General features: G+C 47.8%; 1 protein-coding gene across 1 annotated transcript in view; it reads left to right on the forward strand.

Moving 5' to 3' along the window:
* Positions 1 to 13,130, forward strand: part of Myo1h (myosin IH) — a 50,936-nt gene that overhangs the window by 212 nt on the left and 37,594 nt on the right. Inside the window, exons 2-6 of the mRNA XM_028765408.1 lie at positions 2,236 to 2,351; positions 3,943 to 4,141; positions 5,087 to 5,167; positions 7,640 to 7,819; positions 11,769 to 11,867. Coding sequence (XP_028621241.1) covers positions 2,236 to 2,351; positions 3,943 to 4,141; positions 5,087 to 5,167; positions 7,640 to 7,819; positions 11,769 to 11,867 — 675 coding nt within the window. The remainder of the gene's footprint in view (positions 1 to 2,235; positions 2,352 to 3,942; positions 4,142 to 5,086; positions 5,168 to 7,639; positions 7,820 to 11,768; positions 11,868 to 13,130) is intronic.

Below are 13,130 nucleotides of genomic sequence, written 5' to 3' on the forward strand. Positions count from 1 at the left end.
CTGTCTGTCTGTCTGTCTGTCTGTCTGTCTGTCTGTCTGTCTGTCTGTTCTCGGTGCACAGCCTGGATGACCAGGAATGACCGCACCACTGACATGGCCTGTAGGGGGCGCTCTCCACCCAGCCGGGACAGACATGCGCCACAGGGGACGTGCCATCATTTTCATAGCTTGGGATACAGGAACGGACCAGGGTTTCTGGCAGCCGCTGCTCTGCCTTCTTCTGAGGCCGATTCCTCCTGGTGTAACTGCTCTTTGCTGAGTGGCAGGATGACAGCCGGTTCCTCAGCTTAGCATCTTTGCAGGAAAGGAGCAGCATCTTCCGGGAGATATCCCTAAGTGGTCCAGATGAGGCGCTGGCTCACACCAGCTCCTCTTGGGTCCAGAGCCTGTCTCTCTCAGCCAATCCACACAGACAGGAAGGGGTTAAAAGCCAAGTCTGGAGAAGACACACAGCACAGTCCCAGCATCTTTGAGCAAAAGCTGGGACAGTAGGAATTCTTAATCATTTGGAGCAAGGAGACTAGATGCCAGACATGAAATATAAGACATCACCTCTGTACTGCTAAGTCTTCAAAGACAAAGAAAGCAGCTTTTTACTAAAAGATTGTTTTTGTCTTGCCTAGTCTGCATAGGACCTTAGGTTGGATCTCTAGCAGAAACAAAAATATTTGTCTTATAATGAGAAATATAAGCTGGGCGGTGGTGGTGCACGCCTTTAATCCCAGCACTGGGGAGGCAGAGGCAGGCGGATTTCTGAGTTCGAGGCCAGCCTAGTCTACAGAGTGAGTTCCAGGACAGCCAGGGCTACACAGAGAAACCCTGTCTCGAGAAAACCAAAAAAACAGAGAGAGAGAGAGAGAGAGAGAGAGAGAGAGAGAAATATAGATAATATGTTTATCTATTCATTATATTAATACATAATTATATATTATTGTTTATACTTAGATATAATATGTATATTATATATAATATGCATTATAAATCAATGTGTTGAAACCAAGGTTATTAGAAAAAATATTTCTTAAATTATGTGTTCCATCCACTGACTTTCAGAATTATCACCCTTAACTGTAAAAATGGAAACAAAGTTTCTGTACAAGCAAAGTGTAAATCACACAGGATAACAGAGACATCAGGGTTAGACCGAAAGTTGCCAGTTTCAGTGCGGAAACTTCAGAGACACAAGGACTTTCGGATCTCAAGGTCACTGATTGCATCGATTAAAGGAATGGAGATTTTTGGGTTTTTTTTTCCTTTCTGTTTTTTAATCAAAACACTCCTCTCTGTTCCGTATCTCCAGCTGATTTTTGTCCTAGTGTTTAGAGACATTAGTGGCACCAATGTGAACACCCATGATAGAGACTTCTGCCCCTCAGTGGGGTGAAAGAACAAATTCAGAATCTGAAAACACCCCCGTGTATTTTCAAAGGGACACACATGTTTTGGTTTGACACGAAGACCTCTGGCACTCTGTTCATGACTGTATTCCAAGGGGTCTTTTGTCAGTGTGTAGACCAAAGATGAACAGCGGAAACCTGGAGAAATGCTGGGGTAGCTTGTGTGCGGTTCTAGGGCGCCGGTAAGCAAGCTTGCCCCAGTGTTCAGACAGTGCTCACGGAGAGGACTGTGGAGCATTAACTGGGACCGGGCACTCCACCTAGGGGCGTTCATTCATGAGATAGTAGCAGGGGCTAGTCTTCCTTTCATCAGAGAAAGCACCTCTCTGTCACTGATTGTATTCAGAACATAACATCCGCTCCTGCAGGCTGAGGCATGGGCCCAGCCAGAATCTTCTCTCTGCTGCCTCTCTCCCTTCTCTCAGCTCCTCACACCCACAGCCTCTACCTGCACTGGCTGAGGACTGTCAGCTTTCCCCTCTGGACCCTTCATCCTAAAGCTCACTTCCTGGGCATGGCTAGCTCTTTAACCTTCAAGCTTCTGCACAGATGTCCACTCCTCAAACGAAGCTTCTGGAAGCCCACAGCTAATGCAGTCCTTCCTGATTGCTGCCCTCTGCACACCCCTGAAGGCTTCTCTGACGTAGCCTTGTGCCTGAGCTGCTCGTCCGCTCTCACCCCACCCCCACCCCCTGCACACAAGCTCCCCGTCAGCAGAGCGCACAGCTGACATTTGTTGGATGACATCCCCAGCCTGGAGTCAGTGTCCGGTGGTCAGAGTGTGGGACACTAGCTGTACCCTCAATTCCTCACATATGACGTTTGTCCCTTCCTTCAGACGTATATCGGGACGCTGCTTGTGTCTGTGAATCCGTACCAGGAGCTGGGAATCTACACTGCCAGCCAGATGGAACTTTATCAAGGGGTCAATTTCTTTGAACTACCACCACATGTGTAAGTGGCTTCCCCAGGAGCAGGTCTGGGTCCAATTTTCTTTTTTCTCATTCTATATTTTATCCTCCTTTCTTCTTTCTTCACATTCTCCCATCTGTCCACCCACCCCCCATCCACCCATCCATCCATCCATCCATCCACTCACTTCCATTCTTAGGTTCTGCACTCTTGCATGTCAAAGCAGCAGAAAATGTTAGTCCCTTTTGCATCTCAGCCTAAGTGAAGAGGCGGGCTCTTTGCGGAACCTCCATGTGGCCAGAAAGCAATCTCCAATGGGATGCAGCTGCTGTGGCGCCACCTACTGGTGCCAGCGTGTTACTGCAGCTAAGAACCCCTGAGCAACTCCTTGCCTTGTCTGCGGTCTGCTTTTGCTGAGCCTCGAGCTTTGGTTGAGGCTTGTGTCTCTCTTCCGCCCTCATCTGTCTGGGAGGCTAAGCCATTCCTCTTAAAGCATCTATAATTTTTTTTTTCTCATCGGCACTGTGAATTGTTCCACCACTGAGCCCTGAGCTCACGGGCTCTCAGGAGAGCGTTGTGTTTGATTAGGAGCCTGGGAATAAAATGCTTCCGGTAGGCCAGGCAGTGGTGACACACGCCTTTAATCCCAGAACTTGGGAAGCAGAGGCAGGCGGATTTCTGAGTTCTAGGCTAGCCTGGTCTGCAGAGTGAGTTCCAGGACAGCCAGGGCTATACAGAGAAACCCTATCTCAGAAAAAAAAATGCTTCTGGTAGCTTCTCTTTACGCAATAGGGGATCAGAGTTTCTAAGCTTTGGTTTCCCCTGCACCCCGGGTGTTCAGAAAAGAGAAAACAGTATTTTATCATATTCGTGGAACTATTGAATATTTAGACAAGATACTGTATCTGTGTACACTGAATAGATGTCCCACAAGGATGTAATTTAGCATCTGGCTTATTCCCAGAAGAAATGTAAATATATTAAAAAAAATATTTGGTGGGGTTGTATTGCAGCTTGGTAACAGACTGTGTTTGAGATGCATAAAGCCTTAGGATTTGACCCGGAGGGTCAAATCAATCAGACTGCCTTAGTTACTTCCTGTTGCTGTGATCAGATACAAAGGCAGCTTGAGGACAATAGGGTCCATCCTGGGGAACAGCTAAAGGGCAGAGTCCTCCACCGTGGGGAGTAAAGGAGGCAGCTGGTCACACTGTACCCACAATCTGGAGGCAGAGAGCTCTGCTGCTCTGCTCTGTCTCCAGTCACACAGTCCAAGACCCCGGGCAGGGAATGGTGCCCGTGGACGGCCAATCTTCTTCTCACCTCCGTCTCCACAGGCAGCCCCATCTCCCATGTGATTCGGGATTCTATCAAGTTCCACCAACCATCACGCGGGTAGATTTGGAAGACACATCCTTTGTTTTGTTTTTAACTCGTGTTATTGAAGTCTGTCAGCTAATACTCTTGGTACCAGGTCACTCAGGCGTCCTGGCTGAGGAGCTTTCTGAGGTGGCATAGTCTAGCCGTGGCTTCCCGGAGGCAGGGGATTTTGTCTCTTTGCCTAGTAGGTGTTAGAGTCAGGGCAAGCAAGCAGCACAGAGAACCAGCGTGCTTCTGTCCGCTCCTTCCCTAGCTACGCCATCGCCGACAACGCCTACCGCATGATGTGTTCAGAGCTCAACAACCACTTCATCCTCATTTCTGGAGAGAGCGGGGCTGGGAAGACGGAGGCCTCCAAGAAGATTCTCCAGTACTTCGCAGTGACCTGTCCAATGACGGAGTCCCTACAAATAGCCCGAGACAGACTGCTGCTCTCCATCCCAGTTCTGGAGGTGAGTGGCCTCCAGGAAGTCCCCAAGCAAAAGCAGTCCCCTGCCTGGGTATAGCAGTAAAACTAGGCATGTAACTACCGAGGACAGGGGCTTCACCAGCATTGTCACAGCGAGGGATATGACCTCAGAGGTGGGCTTGGATGTAATCCAGCAGGTTTCAGCACAGCCCATGTTCCCAGCTGAGGAGTGTGTCTGTTAGGAGTATCGGACTCTCCAGAGCTCTCGAGGGTCCAGTGGGATGAGCGGCAAAAACACGTGGGGTTAGTAAGCTGTAAAGCACACGTGACTTTTACTGGAATCAGTGTCATCTGGGTTGCCGTTTCTTTTTTTTTTAAGATTTATTTATTTTATGAATATGAATACACTGTAGCCGTCTTCAGACACACCAGAAAAGGGCATCAGATCCCATTACAGACGGTTGTGACCCACCATGTGGTTGCTGGGAATTGAACTCAGGACCTCTGGGAGAGCAGTCAGTGCTCTTAACCGCTGAGCCATCTCTCCAGCCCTGGGTTGTGGTTTCTACTGTGACAATGTAATGTACCCATTTGCATTTCTGATACAGAACAAGTCACTGTCTCCCGTGTGGCTGTCCTGTCTGTAAGAGATGCCCAGGCTAGGCAGGGGGTTGCAACTGGCCCTTAGGTGTGAGGAGGGATGGGGTGACAGGCTGCCAGTCACAGAGCATCGAGGGTCACATACCTTTTTGGGTCATTTCTAACAGATTCATCCCTTCGGAGCTTCTAGAGGGGTCTCTCCCCTGCTTTTCCTGTGTCCAAATATGGCACTAGGATTGTATCTTCTGAACTTAATGACTACTTTTTAAGAAGACAGTGTGGTTTCCCTCCCTAGCGCCCCCTACTGTCCCCCACTGCCATATCGTTTGGGGGCAGAGAGCCAAGGATAGTGAGCCAAAGTGACTGTGTGTGACGTTTGTGTTCAAAGGCTTTTGGAAATGCCAAGACCCTCCGTAATGACAACTCCAGCAGATTTGGGAAGTACATGGACATACAGTTCGACTTCCAGGTACGTTGAAATTCCTGTACACGGCTCTGGAGACCCCTATTGAGGCAAGGTAACCCTCAGGAGAAGGGCATTACTGACCCAAACAGTGGGAAAATGCAGGTCAGGATAATTTGTTAAAGTGTGTAGGGGTGTGTGTGTGTGTGTGTGTGTGCTCGAGCATGCATGTACACATGGCTACATTCTTGGGCATGTAGCGTGACACCCACGTGGAGGTCAAAGGACAATTTCTGGTGTCCCCATCTTCCACCCTGTTTGAGACATGGTCTCCTTTCAGCACTGTGAGTGTCAGGCTAGCTCATCTGTGAGCTTCTTGAGAATCTCTACTTCCGGTCTCGTTGAAAGCGCTGGGATTACAGACGTGTGCTAAGGATCCCAGCCCAGGCCCTTACACTGGAGAGCAAGCGCTTTACCTCTGAGCCAGTTACCATAGTTCTGCCCGTTGATGGTCAAGAATAACATCTGAGAACGCTGGGTGTGGGCAGGGCCGTGGATGGCTAGGAACTCACACCCATTAGAACCCATTAGCAAATGGCCATCGCTCTAACATAGGCTCTTGGGTACGGAAGCTGTTGTCATGTAATCAAGGGGACAGCTGGGTGCTGTGGCACGCAATCCCAACACTCCAGGAGGTTGAGCAGAATCCAGGCCATGGATTTGCGGCCAGCCTGGGCTACAAAGGGCTAAGGGGTCTGCTGCATAGGACCTGAGTCTGGTTACTGAGACCCACATAGTAGGAGAGCACCCATTCCTGAAAGTTGCCCTCTGACTGCCTCACAAGTTCTGTGGTATGAGTGTGAATCCCCACACACACCAAATATATTTTTTTCAAGTGGACAGCTTTGTCTAGAGCAAATAGGCTTTCCAAAAGTATCCTGCTGACTAGGAAAGCCAGGAATGTAATATATAATACACTGTGTTATATTATATAATGTATTATATTATGCATATTATATTACATAATATAATACAGTGTATATAATGTAGTTATATACACTGTAGCCCAGACAGGCCTGGAATTCAATGTTATTATATACACTGTAGCCCTGGAACTTACTACAAAGCTCAGGCTGGCCTCACATCCATGGATATCCTCCTGTCTCTGCCTCCTGAGTGCTGGGTTGTGTGCCACAGAACTCTGTATTCTGGGACAACAGCTTTACTCCACAGGAGCCTATGTTAGTGCAATGGTCACTTTCTAATGGGTTCACCGTGAGCCCCAGCAGCCATGTGTGTGGGATCTTAGCCACCCACGTCTCCACCCACACCCAGCATTGTCAGATGTAATTCTTGACCATCTTAGGTAGAACGGTAGTAATTTATTGAGGCCTTTAGATTACTACAGGGTTGAGGTGGGGCTGGGGAGATGGCTCAGCAGGTAAAGTCACTGGTCACTCTGCCTGATGGTCTGAGTTCAATCCCCACGCCCCAGATGTTAGAAGGGAGGAACTTCCTCCTGCACGTGAGTGTGAGTGGTCCTCTGACCTCCACACCCAAACTGAGGAACGCGTGTCTTCCCCTCCCAAGACACACACAGCTATTTAAATGTGATTAAAATATCTAAGCTTTAAAAATCTGTGTTTATGGATGTGTGTGCCACATAGCTGTGTCTGAAGATAGCGACAGCGCACTCATATACATAAAATAAATGCATTTAAAAAAAAATCACCACTGAGATTCAGCAGGGATGATGTCATCGTTCCAATGAGTGATGCTTTTATTGACTCGGACTGTTAATAATGAGTTTAGAAGAGGTCTGCCTCACGCCACATACAAAAATGAAATAGTGTCGGTTGGCAAGATGATTTGGTATCTACAAGTACTTGGTGCACAAGCCCGATGGCCAAGGTTCAATCCCCGGAACATCCACCCCCGGGGGGGGGGAGGCAGGGGGGGAGAGAGGGGGAGGGGAATAAAATCCTGAAGGGCGTTCTCTGGTCTCCACATACATGCTTTGGTGTGTGCATACGTGCGCATACACATATATACACACCAATAAATACAAATTTTAAGTTATTTTAAAATGAGCAGGCTGGACCATAGTCTGGAACATTAAACGGTAAAACAAGTAGAGAAAATATCTCTGTGATCTCGGACTGAACAAAAACTGAGCCTAAGGAAAAGACATCAACCTTTGACCCTGAGAGATCATCCTTTGAGCCTGAGAGATCATCCTTTGACCCTGAGGGATCAACCTTTGACCCTGAGAGATTGCTGTTCATTCACATTGTAACAAGGCTGAATTGGCCACCATGCTTTACTGTAATTTTAGTGCTTGGGAGGTGAGGCAGGAAGAACATGAGTTCCGGGCTAGCCTGGACTACATGGTAAAGCTGAAGCTAATCTGGATGGATAAGACTTTCCCCTCCTCTTCCCTGCCCCCTGAAAACGTCACCTAGGCTAAATCGCTGCTGTTTTTCCGGGTCTGCTGTGGGAGGGGCCTGTCCTCCACCTGCGTCTTCTTCTGTTTTGAAGGGCGTTCCTGTAGGCGGCCATATCATCAGTTACTTGATCGAGAAATCCCGAGTCGTCTATCAAAACCACGGCGAGCGGAATTTCCACATCTTCTACCAGCTGCTAGCGGGTGGTGAAGCGGGGCGCCTCGCTTCCCTGGGACTCGAGCGAGACCCCCAGCTGTACAAGTACCTCTCACAGGTTAGAAAGAGCAGTGCCCGGCTTCAGCCGCCTCTGGGAGGAAGGGGTCGGGGGTGTCTGCGGCTCTACCTGTTCTCTCCTCCATGAAGCTTGTCCCAAGCAAGCTAACGCATCTTCCCTTCGAGACTGACATCTCAGGGAGGCAGCCCAGTGTCTGGTTCCCAGCAGAAGTTAGAATCCTCTGAGCAATCTTAGAACCAAAGAGAGCAGTGGCTTCTTGCATTACAAGTCCCTGGGTTCAAAACCCAGCACTGGGTGAAGAGACAGATGTTAGAGCTGACCTTCCAATATTTTAAGTCCTTCCAGGGTGGGAAGGGGCTGCCGGAGCTGTTTAAAAATTTAAGCTTCCTTGTTATGAGGATTCAGCTCTGTGGTAAAGCACCTGCTGAGAATGCCCAAGGTCCCAGTTTGGAGTCCCAGTGACAAACACCTTCCCCTTAGATTGGACACACAACACACACATACACATATACACACACATATACACACAGAGACACATACACACACAGAGAGACACATATACACATATACACACACATGTATATATACTCAGAGACACACACACAAATACACACAGAGAGAGACACATACATACACATACACACACACATATACACACAGAGACACACATACACACACATATACACACAGAGAGACATATACATACACAGAGACACACACACATACACACATAAAGAGACACATACATACACATAGACACACACTCAGAGACACATACACAGAGAGAGAAACGCATACATATACACACAGAGAGACACAGACACACAGTTAGTTGCTGGCGGGTATGGGGTGGGGGTGAGGTGTGACAGGCATGGCAGCTCCTCTCTGCCCAATCAAGAACTCCTTGTGCTCTGCTTTAAGAGCTCAGCTGCAAAAGGAAAGCAGCTCAGACCAGTCCTGGGAGCTAGCCCTGTGGACGGACCTTCCATGTTTAACTCCCAAGCATTCATTTTTCCGCAGCCTGTGCCAGGGTTATAAGATGCCCCGGTTGACTAACACCTTTCTTTGCCTAAAGCTCTTCTCCCCCCCACCACCCTTTTCTTTCTCACTGGGCCTGGCCTTGAGGTCACCTGAGGTCACCAAGCAGAATGAAGGAGAGAGAGAGAGAGAGAGAGAGAGAGAGAGCGCTTTATAAAGTGAGTAAGCTGAGGACTGGTGTTGCCCAGAGCCCTCAGGGAGAAAGCTTGAATGAATTAAGGAGATAAAAAGGATCAAAGGTTCCTGATGAGCTGGCAGCTGGTCCTCAGAACAGAGAAAGACTTAGTTTGTTTTGCATTTCTTAAAGGGACCTGGTTTTCCCAGCCTGGCCACGTGTCTCTGTCATTTCTGTGCATGGCTAGAGGGATTGACTGGATAAGAGGAAAATGACAGAAACCTCGCTCTCTTCCCCAAGCAACTTCTCTGCCCTCTGAGAATCACATCTCTATGCTGGGAGGTCCAAGAGAGACATGGATATACACGTGTGTGCATGTGCGCGTGTGCGTGGGCACACACACAGAGACACATACATACACACAGAGAGACACGGAGACACAGAGATGCAGACATACACACAGAGATACACATACACACAAACACACACAGACACATACACACAGAGACACACAGAGGCACATGCATACACAGAGAGACACAGAGATACAGACATACACATACATATACACACACAGAGACATATACATACACAGAGAGACTCAGAGATACAGACAGTCAGACAGACACACATACATACATACACACAGAGAGACACGGAGACACAGAGATACAGACATACACACATATATACACACACAGACACATACACACAGAGACACACAGAGACACATACATACACAGAGAGACTCAGAGATACAGACAGACACACACACATATACATACATACACACACACAGAGACACACAGAGATACAGACACACAGAGGAAGACTCAGAGGCACATATACACACAGAGAGACACACAGACACAGAGATAGAGACATACGCACACAGAGACACATACATGTACACAGAAATACAGACTCACACACAGATACTCAGAGATATATATACACACAGAGAGAGACACACATACAAGTGTGTGCACACACACATATACACACACACAGACACAGAGATACATACATATATACAGAGAGACACAGATGCACACACACACACACACACACCCCTTTTTTCTTATAGATTCTATTCCTGGACCTACTGCTTCAATCAAATCCCTATGTGCCACTGTGGTTTAGGAGCAGTCCTAGCAATTTGCTAATGCGGGTTTGTTTTGCTTTGACTCTGTTCCCTGAGACCCCACAACACCCGGGAACTCCAGCTTCATTTTGCACTTCGCACTGCTCTAGACCAAGTGTGTGTCTCGGAGGGACAGATCTGCACACCCTTTGCCTGCAGGAGGCAGGAGCAGATGTCATGTGTGGAGGGAATAGCTGCTCAGGTCCCACGGGGACCCATTCCAGGACCCCTCATGGATGGCAACATCCAAGGATGTCTGAGTCTTTTATAGAAAAGGGCGAAGTGTTTGCACATGACAGACTATGCATCCTCCCATATGGGCTAAGTTGTCCCCAGGCCCAGACACTATGTCAATGCTAATTTCCAGGTGGTTATGTGGGCCGTGGACATGGCTCAGTCAGTCAAAGGGAACCTGAGTTTGAACCCCTCATAGCCACACAAAAAGTGAAGAAGCAGAGACAAAACGGAGGAGCCTTGTGGCTCCTTCCAGCCGGTCTAATCAAATCCATGAGCTCCATGGCCAGTCAGAGACCCTGTCTCAAAAATAAGGTGGGGGTTCATCAAGAAAGACACCCAGCGTGGACCTCTGACCTCCACACACAGACTTGGAACTGTGTGCACACAGAGACCATAAATAGCTGTTACACTGTATACACTGTGTACACTGTTACACTGTTTAGGAGAGTAAGAAGAAGAGATGTCTCCACACGCTCAGTGAGATACAACTTACCTGAATAGTTTTGGTCGAATGTGAGGCTATTAGAACTCACAGACATGAAACTCTTGTTTCCTAAAATTGTGAGTTTTGTCTGGCTGACTCTTTGACGGATGCTGTGTATAATACAGAAATATCCTAAGACGATAAACCTTCAGGTAACCAGCAAACTGGGAGTCCCTTATACCCCAAATGCGAAATAAGTTTTAAAATATCTACACTGTTTCCTCTTTAAATTGTGACATTGTTGGGCCAGCAGCACAGCCTAAGGAATAAAGTCACTTGCCTCAAAGTCTGACAGCCTGAATTGAATCCTGGGCTTCCACACGGCAGAGGCAGAGAACAGAACCCCCGCAGGGTTGTCTCTGATCTCCACATATGTACCCTGACATACATGTGCCTGCACACATGTACACACATGATAAGTAAGTGCACGAGATTTAAAATATGACATTAGTGGGTCTGTTTCTTATTTAAAAAGCAACACAGAATTCATTGAGAACTCTGATGCCACCTCTGCTGCCGGTCTGTAAGTGCACACAGCCTCTCCTTCAGCAGAGTGGCCTCCAGTCCTATCCCTACAGTCAGGAGGGTTTTGCTGAATATCCCCAAAGTGCATCAGGGCCATCTTCCAAGTTTAAGCACGGCTGTTTCTTTGCACGGGTCACCATCTTCCCTTCTAGACACATGACTTCCAGTTTTTTAACAAAACCGAAAAGGTGCTTTAAGACAGGTCCTGAAAATATAATTCAGTAGCTATGAAAGTTTCTCAGGACAGGGATGTTTTAGAGATAAATTTGGTTTTAGAAGGAAAAAAAATGATCTCTGCTAGGTAGATTAAAACCTTCTTGTTTACAGTTCAGGACATTACAGAAGTTGGTTCTCCATGGTTAGAAAGTCGCTTAGAGCTAGGAACAGGTATCTGCATCCTCCATTGTCCTTAAAAATACCACTCATTGATGCAGTTTTACCGCAGGGTCACTGTGCCAGAGAGTCATTCACCAATGACAAGAATGACTGGGAAACCGTGTGCAGTGCCTTCTCCGTCATTGGTTTTACTGAAGCCGACCTTGAGGTAAAGGCCTTGGAGTTTTGTCTGGGTGGGGAACCACCCTGTTTTCTTGGGGCTTGGTTGATATAGGACCACTGTACTCAGCAAATAAAGGCCCAAATCAGGGCCAGGGTGATGGTGCCATCAGCAGAGAGCTAGAGGGCCCGAGCTTGAGCCCCAGAACCTGTATCAAAAGCCACGTGTAGGGGCTGGAGAGACAGCTCAGCAGCTAAGAACACTTGTTGCTTGCAGACAGCTTGCGTTTGGTTCCCAGCACCTTTGTCAGGCAGCTGAGAATCACTTAAAACTCCAGTCCCAGGGGACCCAATGCTAAATAATAATAATAAAAGTCTTTTTCTAAAACAGACTTTTATTTTATATAGATGAGGGTTTTGCCTGCATGTATGACTACAAATCACACGTCCCTGATGCCCACAGAGGCCAAAAGAAGGCAGCAGATCCCCCGGATCCAAAGTTATAGATGGTTGAGAGCTATCTTGTGAGTGCTGGGAGTGAACCTAGGTCCTCTGTTAGAGAGAGAGCATGGGCCGGGCGGTGGTGGCGCACGCCTTTAATCCCAGCACTTGGGAGGCAGAGGCAGGCGGATTTCTGAGTTCGAGAGTTCGAGGCTAGCCTGGTCTACAGAGTGAGTTCCAGGACAGCCCAGGCTATAAAGAGAAACCCTGTCTCAAAAAAAAAAGAGAGAGAGAGAGCATGGGGTCAGAGTTCAGAGGTGACAGCCATCTCTCCAGCCCTCTAAAAAATTGTCAGGTGTTACAGTGCACACTTGTGATCCCAGCAATGAGAAGGCAGTGGAAGGGGGTCCCTGGACTCACTGGACAGACAGCTTAGCTTACATGGTAAGCTGCAGGCCAGAGAGAGAACTAATAAAAATAACCTAACAAAAGATAAACTTGATGCCTGTCACATGACCCTCAAATTGTCCTCGGTTCCACGCACACAAACACGGACGTGCACATGTGTACACACAAACATACATCGGGTGAAAGATAGGACATCCTGTAACACAAGTACTTTGAGTTAAATAATGAAGAATATTTAGTATAAATATGCCTCAAGTATTGTATCTAAACAGTTCTAAAAGATCAGACGTAGCCTATTCTCATAGTAATTGGGCATTTTGCCTCTTTTCTGTCAGCGTAAGTTTCTCTAGTGTTGTGTAGAGGGAGGTGGTGTGGTCCTCCCCGGGTAATGTGGTACCCCCCAGGTGGTGTGGTCCTCCCCGGGTAATGTGGTACCCCCCAGGTGGTGTGGTCCTCCCCGGGT

The sequence above is a fragment of the Grammomys surdaster genome, unplaced genomic scaffold, assembly GCF_004785775.1.
Source record: "Grammomys surdaster isolate TR1022 unplaced genomic scaffold, NIH_TR_1.0 164, whole genome shotgun sequence".
Lineage (NCBI taxonomy): Eukaryota > Metazoa > Chordata > Mammalia > Rodentia > Muridae > Grammomys > Grammomys surdaster.